The sequence below is a fragment of the Aricia agestis genome, chromosome 22 (assembly GCF_905147365.1).
Source record: "Aricia agestis chromosome 22, ilAriAges1.1, whole genome shotgun sequence".
NCBI lineage: Eukaryota > Metazoa > Arthropoda > Insecta > Lepidoptera > Lycaenidae > Aricia > Aricia agestis.
In genome coordinates this window covers 2,105,067-2,119,825 of record NC_056427.1, presented here as the reverse complement: position 1 = coordinate 2,119,825, position 14,759 = coordinate 2,105,067, and the positions used below count along the sequence as shown (strand labels likewise).

General features: G+C 39.7%; 2 protein-coding genes across 2 annotated transcripts; both read left to right on the top strand.

Annotated features, from left to right (window-relative positions):
• The first annotated feature begins 253 nt into the window (after nt 1-253).
• Nucleotides 254-4,151, top strand: LOC121738243 (pro-resilin-like). Its single transcript, XM_042130193.1, has 6 exons — nt 254-297; nt 893-1,087; nt 2,268-2,337; nt 3,127-3,322; nt 3,631-3,692; nt 3,957-4,151. Exons 1-6 carry the CDS (start codon nt 254-256, stop codon nt 4,149-4,151), a joined length of 762 nt encoding a protein of 253 aa, XP_041986127.1.
• Nucleotides 4,152-7,101: 2,950 nt separating this feature from the next.
• Nucleotides 7,102-13,239, top strand: LOC121738051. The gene is made up of 8 exons (XM_042129868.1): nt 7,102-7,145; nt 7,974-8,090; nt 8,489-8,723; nt 9,078-9,376; nt 9,862-9,911; nt 11,196-11,295; nt 12,444-12,511; nt 13,166-13,239. Exons 1-8 carry the CDS (start codon nt 7,140-7,142, stop codon nt 13,185-13,187), a joined length of 897 nt encoding a protein of 298 aa, XP_041985802.1. The 5' UTR covers nt 7,102-7,139; the 3' UTR covers nt 13,188-13,239.
• Nucleotides 13,240-14,759: the final 1,520 nt, after the last annotated feature.

The following is a 14,759-nucleotide window of genomic DNA, read 5'->3' as shown; positions in this document are numbered from 1 at the left end:
TCTGTGAACGATGAATATATTTTTAGAAATGTCGTCAGACCTTCCATTAAAAGAAATTATTTATTTTAGAAATGTCATCATTCAAAGACAAAACATTCTTTTTTTGGGATCCATCAAAAATTACACTTTCTGCTTCCGGCTTCCGCCCCCAAAAAGTTTAGAACTGCTGGCCTTTATATTAACAATTATTTTATTACATCTTGTAGATTGATACTAAATTTTTTACTTTTTTTAGTACTTAATCGTCATTGCTATGGCTGCTGCGGTGTGGGCCGAGCCACCCGGCATATCAAAAAGGTGAGTTTTTAACCAACTTCAAAAAAGGAGGAGGCCAGACAAAACAATGTACTTGTACTGTACTTTTCTGTCACATGACACGGCATTGTTTGCTTTTTTTTTTTAAATGAAATAAGGGGGCAAACGAGCAAACGGGTCACCTGATGGAAATTAACTTCCGTCGCGGACACTCGCAGCATCAGAAGAGCTGTAGGTGCGTTGCCAGCCTTTTTAAGAGGGAATAGGGTAATAGGGGAGGGTAGGGATGGGAAGGGAATCGAATAGGAGAGGATAGGGAAGGGATTTGGGCCTCCGGCAAACTCACTCACTCGGCGAAACACAGCGCAAGCGCTGTTTCACGCCGTTTTTCTGTGAGAACGTGTATTTCTCCGGTCGCGCCAGCCCATTCGTGCTGAAGCATGGCTCTCCCACGTATAAACTAACTTCTTCTTCTAATGTTGTTTTAGTTCGGCAAACTTCGGTACGGTGTCTGTGTGCGTGCGACTAGACGTATGCGAATTATAATTGCTTAAGTTTTATAAAATATGCTATATGCTTTACCGCGGCAGTCCCCGAGTGCCACACGTAAAACTAACAACATAAAACCTGTTTTTAGCTACCTTCCACCGAGTGCGAATGGATATCCAAAAGGACCACAAGGCTTCCAAGGATCCCATCAGGGTCTACAATCCCAGAATCTCCAATCCCAGGGATTCCAAGGACCCCAGGGATTAGCTGGTGCCCCTGAAGTGGTAGCTGCGAGGTCTTTTGCCCAAGGACGAGAGCAGACTCATGGAAATAATCTTGCAAGGTTAGTTACGGTAAATAATCAGTGCGACCGAAGCGAGCCCTAGTACATCCCACAACCTGAACATTTTGTGGTAAACTTTACAGAAAAACTGTCACGCCTATTGATTTGTGCTTTAACATAGTAATTTTTAACCGACTTCAAAAAAAGGAGGTTATCAATTCGACGCGTATATTATATGTAACGAGCTTTTGCCCACGGCTTTGCTCGCGTTAAGAAGTATTATTATATACAAACTTTCATCCCCTATTTTAACCCCTTGGGGTTGGAATTTATCAAAATCCTTTCTTAGCGCATGCCTACGTCATAACATCTACCTGCATGCCAAATTTAAGCCCGATCCGTCCAGTGGTTTGGGCTGTGCGTTGATAGATCACTATGTCAATCAGTCAGTCACCTTTGAGTTTTATATATATAGATATAGATAGATAAGGGGGCAAACGAGCAAACGGGTCACCTGATGGAAAGCAACTACCGTCGCCCATGGACACTCGCAACATCATAAGAGCTGCAGGTGCGTTGCGGCCTTTTAAGAGGGAATGCGCTCTCTTCTTGAAGGTTTGCAGTTTTTGGAAGTCGATTAAAAATATTCGAAAGTCTATCTGTCTGTTACCTCTTCAAGCTTAAACTATTAGACCGATTTTAATGAAATTTGGTATGAAGATGCTTTAAAAGACGAGAAAGAACAAAGGATATTTTTTGTCTCAAAATAATGTAGAGTTCTTGCGCGATATGCGAATAATTTCGGTTGTTGAAAGAAATGGCTACAACGCGCGTGAGGCTCAAGTTTAAATCTATAAAAATTCGCATAGATTTTCTATACGTTTTATTCTTATCCTGATATTGTAAATTCGAAATTATGTCTGTCTGACTATCTGTTACATGTTCAATGTTCATGCTGAAACCACTGAACCGACTTAGATAAAAGTTATGGAGATAAGCTAAGCAACGATATGTCCTTTAGTTAAGATAGTTTTTCTTATGGAAAAATGTACGGTTCCTACGTGATAGGAAAAAGTAACGAGCGTCATCTACTGTCTAATATTATGTACCGAGATTAAGAATTTATAATTTTATACTATAGAAAGCCCTATATTCCCTAGTATTTTCGGACAAAAATCTTAATAAAAGGGTGACTGCCAACTATTAGATAGTTTAATATTTTTTCTTGCTTCTTTTTCAGAAATAGCGTTCATGATTCGACCCACTCGGAAGGCTACGACAGTACTTTTGGAAGGAACGGAGAGGCCGCGGTAAGTTCGCTTCAAAAGTAACACAAAAAAATTGAGTTTCAATAATTAAAACTCAATTTTTTTTAATTCAACACTAATAAAACACAACTTTTCGTGCACATTTTCCACTATATTAAGATATTATTACTACTTTTAACAAATTACACGACCGGTTTCGAAACAAATCATCATCAGGTTCATTTCTTTAATTCTATAAGCTGTACAAATTATTATATTATCTTTAGGTACGTAAAAATTTAATTAGAGTAAATTAGACAGTTATGCTGTGACAAAACATGCGTTACGAAACGTACATTTCTGTCCCAAGACTCAAATCCTACACCAAAAATCACTAAAATCACTTTCTCAATTACTTAATGTTAGTAAACTTATGGATTCAAAGCATCTGTTGAATTTAGCTTAAGTTATACTTTTACCCGACTACTGCCCAGTTTAGCTGAGGTTATTTTGACTGCAGTTTATCTTTTCAATACCGGAATTTTAATTGGATTAAAGTTCATCAAAAACAACGACGTTATCGAAGAGATAAACTTCGGTCAAAACAGAGAGTGTAGTAAGTACACGTACTGTGTCAGAACTCAGTAGTAAAACTTCTGTCCAAAATCGTGACGTTGTTAAACTTTTTTTTCCAAAAATTTTAACATAATCATGCAAAGTTTCGAATTAATTAGACCAGATAGGTAAAAATCGTGCTAAAAGATTCCGTTACATACAACCCAAGAAAATCGTGTTTAAGCCTCAGAAACTTATACACCAAGGGCACATAATAACTTAAGCTAAATTCTGCAGGCGTACGAGTTCGGGTATACCGTGGATGGGGGCGCTGACGATATGGGGCGGTCAGGCTATGAGGAGGGGCGGTCAGGCTATGAGGAGGAGCGGTCAGGCTATGAGCAGGGGCGGTCAGGGGGCCCTCAGTTCGGCCATCACGAAGAGGGGCGGTCGGGAGAAGCGCGGGGGGCGTACCATGTAGTGTTGCCTGATGGTAGGAAACAGGTAGGGTGTTCGGAATTTGAATTTGTTTTTTTTTTTTCGAAAAATTATGTGAGCAAACGTTCGAGTTCAGTTGAAGCCTCACTTTGTAAAATTCGCAATCAGTTTTCGGCTATATTTGGTTAAAATCACCTTCGGTTAGTGGCATGGGCTTCAGGTTATTAGGATAGTAGCCGAAAGCCGAAATCCTTAGTATTTGCATTGTAATCGTTAGATGTCTTAGGTTATCTGTAGACTCGGATTTGTCCTATACCAATTGACATCTTCTAATGAGGTTTTAAAATTATTGTGATTTCTTAGGGCCTCCGCTAGAAGACACTTCTACTGAAGGCACGTTACACGTAGGGCTGGTAGAAGTATACGTAAGATTTACCGACAAATAATACGGAAAACATCTGTAATTTCCTACCTTGAATCAATCCTTTTTTTTAAGGAGGGGAAATGCATTACGCATCCCCCGCCCCCTCGGGGGAAGGGGCAGGGGTATGTCAGACTCCCTCTGGCTCGGTGCTCCGGAGGTTTACCCACTAAACCCCCCCATGCCCTCGTCAACGCTACACGCGGAGGAGCGGGATCGCTACGCATTCAACCGCGAACCTTGAATCAATCCTACAATGTCTTTTCAGACGGTGAATTACGAGGCAGACGAGAGAGGCTTCAAGCCGCAAATTTCTTACCAAGACTCTGAAGATTTCGCTCGCTCCGGCTATGACAGCAACACGCGCAACCAAAATGGCGCCCGCGGTAGGCATGGCAACGAGCATGGCCGCGATCTCCATGTCAACGGTATCCATGGCGACGCCCGCTCCAACGGCTACTGACTCCGAGCCGCGTGCTATATTCAAATGTTCAATTTTATATTTATCTTGCTGTAAAATTTTGTTTTAATAAAACTGTACATTTATTAAGTTTGTTTTAGTTATTTTAGACACTACAAAAAATCCATACTATATTATAAATGCGAAAGTAAGTCTGTCAGCGTGAAGAGTCACGCCCAAACCGCTAAACCGATTTTGCTGTTTGATATGGGGATACTTTGAGTCCCGGGAAAGGACATAGAAGCACTTCATCCTGGAAAAACGTACGGTTTCTGCGTGATAAAAGACATGACGGAGTTGCGGGCGTCATCTAGTCTAAATATGAATAATCTAAAACCCTCTAAAGCAGTGGTTCTTAACCTTAGTCATGAGGGACCATCTTACCAAAATGTTTGTCTTGCCGGGGACCACCCAGTTGGTTTACCTTAATTAGGGGTTGTTTGATAAAGAAAACAATGACAACTTTATAATTAGCACTCATTTTTGCATGAGGCAAAAATCTACAAGTTACAGATTTTAACCCATCAAGCCCCAAAAGCTCATCGGTGAGCGATACACAACAGATTTCCAAGAATCCACGATCGAAGCATTAATGTGATTATTGTGACTGCATATTATTTACTAACTTTTGAATTTTCACATGTTATAAAGATCCTTCGCGGACCACTTGGAATGCCTTCAGGGACCACCAGTGGTCCGCGACCACCGGTTAAGGTGACATCGTGATAATTTGGCTGTAGCGATATCGATTTTTCTCAACAATGACTAAAGCTAAGAAATTAAAGTTCATTGTCAGTATTCATCATGTCTTTATCTTTGAATTACCCATAGCATAACACGATTGGTCAACTTTTATAACACAGAATAATCAATCAAAAAGACCTCTATGAAAACGGGGATGCTGATTTTGCCAACAGAGGAGAGTTATTTAAGCTTCCAAAATTTGTACATAGATTAGTTCAAGCATACACTATAATTTGCCCATAGCTTATATGAAATATATAATTTATGGTTTTTAAATTACGCGACAAAAACCATTTTGTCGCTTACGCCCTTTCCATTTCTTGTTGTCCATTTTCTTGTTTTTGTCGGCCGGGCAGGCCTCTCATAGAAAACAAGCGATCTAAAACATATCCAAAACGATGCGGCGTCACCTTAAGAACCACTGCCAGGTCTAAAGTGACAATTTTGTACTGTCGAGTGTTGGCTGTTAAGCCCAATACTATAATGTTCAAAGCGACGCACAGAAAAGTATATAATAGTTGAATAGCATAGCATTAAGAGGATACACCAAGGGCTAGAGAAATGAAAAAAGTACGTGTAATCCCTTACCTCGAGCCTCTACCGCAGAACGCGATAGAGACAACTGCAGAAAATCCAGAAAATCAACGATTCGTTGTCCCCTGATTCCTTCTCCAAAAATTAACCGATCTAAGTACTTTTTTCATTAAAGATTAAAAAAAAGGCTTGAGCTGTGTTCCTATGTTTTGCTTTTTTTGTATAATCTAGCCAAATCTGTATTCTGGACGTTTGAACACAGCGGAAAATCTGGCCATTTTTTGGGTTTTTGAATGTTCATATCTTATTTAATAATTAAATTATGAAAAAAAAGAAAACATAGGGACATTGTATTAGTGGTCGTAGATATTCAGGAAAAAAATTATAACTCTACTAGCATTATCCAGGGAGGAAACAGGGGACAACGTTTGTATAGAAAAAAGGGCGGTGTGGACTCCTCTTAAGAGCAAATATTAGCTTACATTACCGAAGTTAATAATTTAATTAATGAGCAATCACGGCCAAGGCTGAAATATACGTCATTATTGGGTGTGCCTAGAATACTACCAAAGAAATTCATAAGACGAACCTAAGGAATTTGGTCGTGTTACGTCCACCGGGATGCTTCAGCTAAGGAATTGGCATTTTCAATTAAACCGGCCACCGTCACCAAATCGGGGAAGAAAAAGTGATCTTGTGTACTATATATATTTGGGCACTACAAAATTACTGAATAGCTGGCCTGGCTTTTTTAAAATGAAATAAGGGGGCAAACGAGCAAACGGGTCACCTGATGGAAAGTAACTTCCGTCGCCCATGGACACTCGCAGCATCAGATAAGCTGTAAGTGCGTTGCCGGCCTTTAAAGAGGGAATAGGGTTATAGGGGAGGGTAGGAAAGGGAAGGGAATAGGTGAGAGTAGGGAAGGGAATAGGGTAGGGGATTGGGCCTCCGGTAAACTCACTCACTCGGATAACACACTGCTGAGAAACAAAACAGCTGTTTCATGCCGGTTTCCTGTGAGAACGTGGTATTTCTCCGGTCGAGCCGGCCCATTCGTGTCGAAGCATGGCTCTCCCAAGTATAGATCCCACGTTTAGAATAATATGAAGCCGGCTACCGTCACCAAAATGAGAAAAGAGAATGTTCTTGTGTACTACTTGGGCACTAAGTATTAAATCTATTTACCTGGCCGTGGTTTCTAGGAAACCAACCACCGTCACCTCTGGGAAGAAGGAGTGCTCATGTGTACTACAAACTATGGAAATATGTTCCCTGCCTAGCTGGCCTGGTTTATATGAACCAAATCAGGGAAGGAGTGCTCTGTTTTTAACGAACAAATGGATCACCACACATTCCCACCACTGCAACTTCTGTGTTGCCAGGATTAACAGTGGTAACTAAGCTCGAAAACCCTTTGATATAATCTGTCTTGGGACCTGCAACGAAATTAATCAGAAAAGAGTACTCCTGTGTAAAACCAAGAAGTTCACTCCTGAGTAGCTGGTTTCAATGAAACCGGCCACCGTCACCGAAATCAATGGAAAGTGTTACCAGCCCTCTCAGCCTACCCGGAATTTGGCAAAACCAACAACAATTGACCTTCGTGATGCTCCAATAATATAATAACTCAAATATTGACCGAACCTTGATCGACCGAATATAAAACTGAACCCATACCGGTGATCATCATTCGTTCAACCGATCTCAATCATGCAGGTAAATAAACTTTAATATAGTATCTGATCCGGCAAGCGTTGTTTTGCTATATAGGGTTACATCAAGGGTTGATGTAAGCGTAAAAATTCAGAATTGTGTATTCTTGGATTCTCAAATTAAAAAGGATAGACCACCCTTTTGGCGTTTTGGCCATGCTTCGGCACGAATAGGCCGGCTCGACCGGAGAAATACCACGTCCTCACAGAAAACCGGCGTGAAACAGCGCTTCCGCTGTGTTTCGCCGAGTGAGTGAATTTACCGGAGGCCCAATCCCTTCCCTTTTCCCTTCCCTACCCTCCCCTATTTCCTTCCGTTCCTTCCCCTATTCCCTTCCGTACCCTCCCCTATTCCCTTCCCTACCCTCCCCTATTACCCCTTAAAAGGCCGGCAACGCACCTGCAGCTCTTCTGATGCTGCGAGTGTCCATGGGCGACGGAAGTTGCTTTCCATCAGGTGACCCGTTTGCTCGTTTGCCTCCTTATTTCATAAAAAAAAAATAACCGTTAAGATTCAGAGGTATGATTGGGTTAAACTAAATCATGGATCCTTTATCAATCTATCTCTTTCGTGCATATGAAAGCGAAAGCATGATAAGCAAATGTTTAATCAAAACTTGATTTGAGGACATACATTGATGGTCCGTGCATTCAACAAAATGGCAATTAGTCAGTAAACATTAGTAAAACTGTACCGGGTACGTTACAGTTTTACTAATGTCATTTGGATGGAAACCGGCCATGCTATATAAAGCATTACATTGGAAAGTCTTCAACACGGTCCATCAATGCACACCACTAAGGAATCTAATTAAAAGTTGTTACTTCCCAGGTGCTAGCTATTCTGGCCATCGTAGTGGTGTCTGCCGCTGGTAAGGGCTCCGGGCCCTACCTGCCCAGTGGGTGGAGACCAAGTGGACCAGCATTCTACCTGCCTAATGAAGTTCAGGTAAAGCAGGCTAATTCTCTCAGGCACTAGGATTTTTTACCAAGAATCTACAGTACAAAAAATTGCTTATTATAAAGCTCAGGTTTTATGTCAAAGCAGGTATATCCATAGTTAACAATATAAGTGCGAAAATTTTGTATAGAGATACTTTGAGTCCCGGGAAAGGACATAGGATACTTTTCATGCCGGAAAAATGTACGATTCCAACGCGATAAAGGTAATTTGCCGTAACGGAGCTAGTTAGCTATAATATAGTTCTTTCCACGCCAAAAACCTACATTAATTATGATGTTCATTTTCAAGTTTGAAAAGTTCAGAAAAAGTGTTTTGAACCCCTTTTCACAAGAAAGTTTTACTCGCTTTTTTACCCCCTTTTCAAAAAAAATCCCTGCTTTCAGAAACCAGCTGAAAACCTCCAAGACGTGATCCTAGGCTCAGAAGCGTCAGGATCTGATGCTCTAAGAGAGTATGGACCGCCCAAACTGGAGATCTCAGTGAACCAGGCGTTACCTGATGTGGCAATTGAGCAGAACTTCGTTGATGCTGCAGTGTCTTCGGGAGAGGAGGTCTCGAGTATTGTACTGGGAAGAGTGGTTGAAGAGTCTACAGGAGTAGCGGTTGAAGAATCTTCAGGTAAGGAATGTGCTTGATGAAAAGCAGGTTTTAAAAGTACCGTCAGAGAATTGATTCATAGCTACGTTATTTGGTCAGCTTATGTCAAGTCAAAGTTAGTCATAATCCGTCGGCTAGACCTGACACAGGACGAATTCAAGTAGGACCTACTTCCATGGATGAATTTCTCTGATGATACAATGAAAATGTTCGTGGTGGTATTAAAGTCAAGGACGGAACGCTAGGTGATAACAGTTATTGTCCTTTTTAAAGATCAAAATGTAAATACGAGTCTATCTCGAACATAAAGAGTTTCGTCAATAACTTAAGATATTGCTTTATTCCATTAAATAGTGGATGGACTTTTGATTCCAGAAAACGCTGAACAACCAACAACAGAAGGGCAAATCAACGTGGAAGTTGTATATGAAACTACCCCCGAAATAATAGTTGAGAAGAGCAACGGAGAAATTCTAGCTGAAATCGAAGAGACGGTCATACCTGCCACAGAATCTGTTGCTATCGTACCTGTGACGGAATCTGTTGATGCACCTCAAGAAACTACCACGGAAGATGCTGTTGATGTGAGGAATATACAGCTGGGAGAATTGAGTCACTTGGAAGTTATTGTACCTGAAGTTTTGGCGAGCTTGGAGGAAGCTATCAAGACCGAGGTAAGAGGCGAAGGCCTTCTAAAATAAGTTAAAGTTTTCGTGAATTCAGTAACACTCCCTAGTGTACTCCCTAGTGTACTGAATTCACGAAATTGAAAAACGCCCTAGGTATAATAGGCGGTGAATTTCAAAAGTATGCTATAGCGCAGTCATTCTGAAAGTGTTTTCTCCGGAGCCCTGAGACTCGACACATAAATTACTTTGAGAAATGCCATCCCACAGTCAACATGAAGCAAAAACTTATATTTACATCAGTAATTTAAATAGAAGTCTTTGACATGAAGACGCTTCATTCAAATACAACGAATTTTTTTTGGGTTCTATCAAAAATTTCACTTCAAATGGTTCCGACCGAGAACCGCTGCCATAGAGATTGCAAAAATGTTAAAGAGCTCGATTTTGATAAAGACTTAAACAAACTGATACCGGATAAAGTCTTTGTTTATTTCCTTTTATAATTCCAATATGTATTTAAATTTTTGCAGATCGAAATCAACCAGCAAGTAGCTGATTCATCATCACAAGAAACTTCTGGGTGAGTAAAACAAACATCCATACATACATATAAATGCCAAAGTGTGTCTGTCTGTCTATGGTAACCACTTCACGCTGAAAATGCTGAACTGACGTGGGAGAGCCATGCTCCCCTATTACCCTAAGGCCGGCACCTGCAGCTCTTCTGATGCTGTGACTGTCCATGGGCGACGGAAGTTGCTTTCCATCAGGTGACCCGTTTGCCTGTTTGCACCCTTATTTCATAAAAAAAACTGGTTTAGGTAATTGGTATTCATACCAATAGGGAATATAATCGGAGCAGAGGGCGTTCCTAGCACATACAGTAAACAATCCGACCAAAATCCGTCATATTGCACACGTCACATCAGAATATTGACGGAAACGTTGTGAAACGTCGAACAAAACTTTGTGTTTACTGTCTGTGCAGGTGCTGCCGCTAATATTATGTCAGATTTACGAGGATATAAGTATACTGTACTCGGTGAAACATGGCGGTAGCGGTCATTGTCTCCCTGTCAAAAACTTGTCATTTTCTATACAAAACCGCGATTGACAACATCTGACACTTTATTGTCAATCGCGGTTTATATAGAAAATGACAAGTTTTTGACAGGGAGTCAATAACCGCTACCGCCGTGTTTCGCCGAGTACAGTATAGCAACATTTGGTGACGATGTTAACATTTCTCACGACGTAGCTTAAAGAGAAGTTGATTCATTGGTAGATGGCGGAGGTAAGTAAGTTGGTCGTGGTCAAAACCCATCCGACAGATCACAAGTCACAACTAACATTACTGCCTGGTACCATTGAAGAAATGATAACCCATCCGACAAATCACAAGTCACAACTAAAATTACTGCCTGATACCATCGAAGAATTTGATTCCTAGGCAGTTGACAGACCAACGTCATTTGGTCGGATCACCGATCATGTCAATTCAATGTTAATTGTGGTCTGTCGGCTGGGTGTGACATATAACTCCAACAAATGACGAAGATCCGTCAACTGCCTACTGACGAAGATCCGTCAACTGCCTACTGACGAAGATCCGTCAACTGCCTACTGACGAAGATCCGTCAACTGCCTACTGACGAAGATCCGTCAACTGCCTACTGACGAAGATCCGTCAACTGCCTACTGACGAAGATCCGTCAACTGCCTACTGACGAAGATCCGTCAACTGCCTACTGACGAAGATCCGTCAACTGCCTACTGACGAAGATCCGTCAACTGCCTACTGACGAAGATCCGTCAACTGCCTACGAATCAATTTCTTCGATGGTACATAACGTACATTTTGCAGGTCATCCGAGCAGGTGCCCGAGGGTTTCCTAGAGTACGGTCCTCCTGGGTTCAAGGAGTACGGTCCTCCTAAAGAAGATCTGAATACTGTTGCCATACAAGTAAGTATAGGCGTTGAATGTAAACGCAGTTTTGGAACGAAGTGCCTTATCGCGCGTTCGGCGTAAAGGAGGCTAGACGTAGACAGAACGATATTTGACTTCGACGCTTTTTTATTAGTACCTGCATGGGAGGGGCAGAGGGCGTTGATAAGCTTGCTAAGTGCTAAGTGTGGAAAAACCTAGCTGATAAGCATTCATTTCAAAAGTCTATGTTCTAAATTTTAGAATCTAAAACATAGGACTTTCATACAAACTACCAACCCCCGTTTCATCTACCCCTGAGGAGTCAAATTTTCAGGCCTAAATGATGACCATTATTTTCAACAGTCTTAGGGGGATATTAGATTATCATATATATTGGATCCGAGATCATTGAGTCAATGATATTGGATAATGTAATATAGACATATGATTCATTTCTTCCTTGATCATAGATTTTTGACATTTGCTGAGAGATTGGATCCAATACGGTCATAGAAATAGGTGTTGCCAGTTATTTAATATAAAAAAGAGTTTTTAATTTCTTGTTCGTTAATATGTTTTAAATAATGTAATGTAATTATTTTTCTAATTATATACTTGGATAATCTTGCTGAAATAACAAAAAACAAGTCATATTAAAAATGACGATGTCTTTTGACAAATCGAATTCTCTGAGATCTAGTAACCCTGACGTCAATACCTGTCAGCGTTAGCGCTCTCCATTGGCTATTGAAACCACATATGACGTAAAATAGGATCAATGAAATATGATAATGTAATAAGCAGATATGATCAAATGATCATATATATTGGATCTTATATATGATCATAGAAATGATCCAATATAAATGATAATGTAATACCCCCCTAAGATAGATCTTATAAATTTTAGAATCTAAAACATAGGACTTTTATACAAACTTCCAACTTCATACAAACATCGAAAAATCAGAACAGTAGCTCTACCATGAGTTTAAAGCTATAGTATTTATCGATGCTCGATACCGACTACGTAAATATGTAGTATGGCTATTTTAGTTCCGCAAGTAATCGCTAGAGGCGCTGTAAAATTTGCCATACTAAAAATTTACGGTAGTCGGTATCGAGTAGAGATAAATACTATAGCTTTAAACACATAGAAGAGCTACAGAGCGTTTTTTTTTCAGGGTCTGTTGAGCCAAGCCTCGGTGGAGACCAACGAGGCTAGACGGAGACGTTTTTCACCGAAATTTAAGTAAGTAACTATAAGCTACAGTTTTTAAGGGTTCCGTACCCAAAAGGCAAAAACGAGACCCTATCACTGAGACTAGTTACAATGTCTGTGATTCTCTGTCTGTCTCCAGGCTGTATCTCAAAAACTGCTATAACGGGACCCCGTTACCCTTTGGTTACGGAACCCTAAAAATATGTATTTTTGTCTTTTAATAGCAATTATGAATTCGTAAAAATCGGCCAAGTGCGAGTCGGGCTCGCAAAGGAAGGGTTCCGTACAGTTATAGAGCAAGAATGGGCCAAAAAAGACAGACAGACAGACAATAATTATGACTAAGTAATAGAGTCCCGTTTTTACCCTTTGGGTACGGAACCCTAAAAATGCAATTAAAAATGCATATTTTTTGCAATATGCCTACCAATAATTGAAATATAGGTCTACCAGAATCTGATGGCAAAAACGTGAGAAAACAAATTGAGTCTAGCAATACTGGGGTAATTGGAATAAAACATTTTGATCCTTTTTTTCCTTTAGCGGCTTATTCTGCGTGTGAAACATGCAATTAATAATAATTGGAAATCTGCTGTAAAAAATTGTCATCTGCAGATTCTGGTAGACCCTGGTCCCTGGTAGACCTATTTTTCAATTTATTAAAATTTTTATTTTTTGTTTCAGACCAGTAAAGAAGTTACATTAAGATGAAAAATCGAATAGGTACCTAATAAAAAAACAAAGGGAACAGTGCTCAAAACAATATAATATTGTAATATTATAATCACGTTAAATATAATAATTTTATGCAAATATAATTATTTTAAATACTTTTTTTTGTTTTTTCCCCATAGTTTAAACTCCGGCTCCGATGAAATTAAAAATATAATTTTGATGTCCTAGTCCACAAATTACGTGAGGTGTTTAAGGGGAGAGGGGGTCGAGTCAAATCTCATCTAATCTTACGAGTCTCGGCAAATCTCACGTATTTTTTTTTCTCATTGTTACTTAAAAAATGGCATTGCTTTTGGCTGGCTTTTTTTTATTCTATGTATAATGCCGCCGATGTCTCGCTCTGACAAAAAATTAATGGTCACGTTAGTTATACATCTACTGACTGTCAAACAATTCAATGCGTTTACCTAAGGGACATTTTGAAAAAACTCACGTGAGATTGGGGGGTGGGGGAGAGGGTTAAATAAAATATCACGAAATCTCACCAGGAAAAAAATACCTGGGTCAGAAAATCTAAAAAAACACCTCACGTAATTTGTGGACGCCCCCTAGTTTATGTCACAATATACAGAACGAATCAGTAAACCGTTACAAACAAACTGACAAGTGACAAATCGGCGCGGGTACCGCTGTTAGACGCGTTGACTGTCAACTTCATATTAAAGAAGGTTAATGTCAATTCCAAACATTTTGATCGGCGATTCTGTAAAGAAACGATAAACTCTTGGCTAAGAGACTCAAAGCCACATACCGAGGGACACACTTACACATTATTTATTATAATTTAAATGTAAATATTATAATAAATAACTCAAAGGTAACTGACTGACTGACATAGTGATCTATCAACGCACAGTCCAAACCACTGGACGGATCGGGCTGAAATTTGGCATGCAGGTAGATGTTTTGACGTAGGCATCCGCTAAGAAAGGATTTTGATAAATTCTACCGCCAAGGGGTTAAAATAGGGGCTGAAAGATTGTATAATATAATCTTCTTAACGCAATCGAAGCCGCGGACAAAAGCTAGTATAAGTATACATCATAACTTGTTTTTAAAGTCAATTTATCAGCTCTTCCATTAGCCTCCATTAGAGTTTGTATCCGAAATATCGTGGGTATCTCAAGTAGTTTGGTAGTGGACTGTAATGTTTCGGTTTATTTTCCATCAGATAATCTTCATTTCGTAGTATGTCGTAGTAGTTCTGAAACAGGAAACACCGAGTTAGCTCAAAGAGTTACTTTTGACTTCTATGGTTCTGCAAGGTGTAACAAAACTAAAGGTAATTTGTGAGCTGTGAGTCGCAGAATTTCATCTGGCAGAAATTCTGCTGCATTCAGTTTCATACAAAAGTCGCTGATTTTTTAAATAAAATAAAGCGATAAAATATAAGTATTTCCAAAATTTCAGCCTTATAACTTATGTATTTTTTTGTTCAAAGTTGGATAGTCAAGTCGATTTTTTTTATAAAATGCCTTAATAATTTTTGTATACCATTCAATAAGTTATGCAATTTATATAAAAAAAAAAGTTATGAAATCCC

Bases quoted from the DNA above. Each gene is read 5' to 3' on its own strand.
- LOC121738243 (XM_042130193.1), top strand. From the start codon at position 254: ATGGCTGCTGCGGTGTGGGCCGAGCCACCCGGCATATCAAAAAG. The intron at 3,323-3,630 runs GTAGGAAACAGG...GTGATTTCTTAG, and splicing joins CCATGTAGTGTTGCCTGATG to GGCCTCCGCTAGAAGACACT. The intron at 3,693-3,956 runs GTAAGATTTACC...ATGTCTTTTCAG, and splicing joins TAGGGCTGGTAGAAGTATAC to ACGGTGAATTACGAGGCAGA.
- LOC121738051 (XM_042129868.1), top strand. The intron at 8,724-9,077 runs GTAAGGAATGTG...TTTTGATTCCAG, and splicing joins AGCGGTTGAAGAATCTTCAG to AAAACGCTGAACAACCAACA. The intron at 11,296-12,443 runs GTAAGTATAGGC...TTTTTTTTTCAG, and splicing joins TGAATACTGTTGCCATACAA to GGTCTGTTGAGCCAAGCCTC.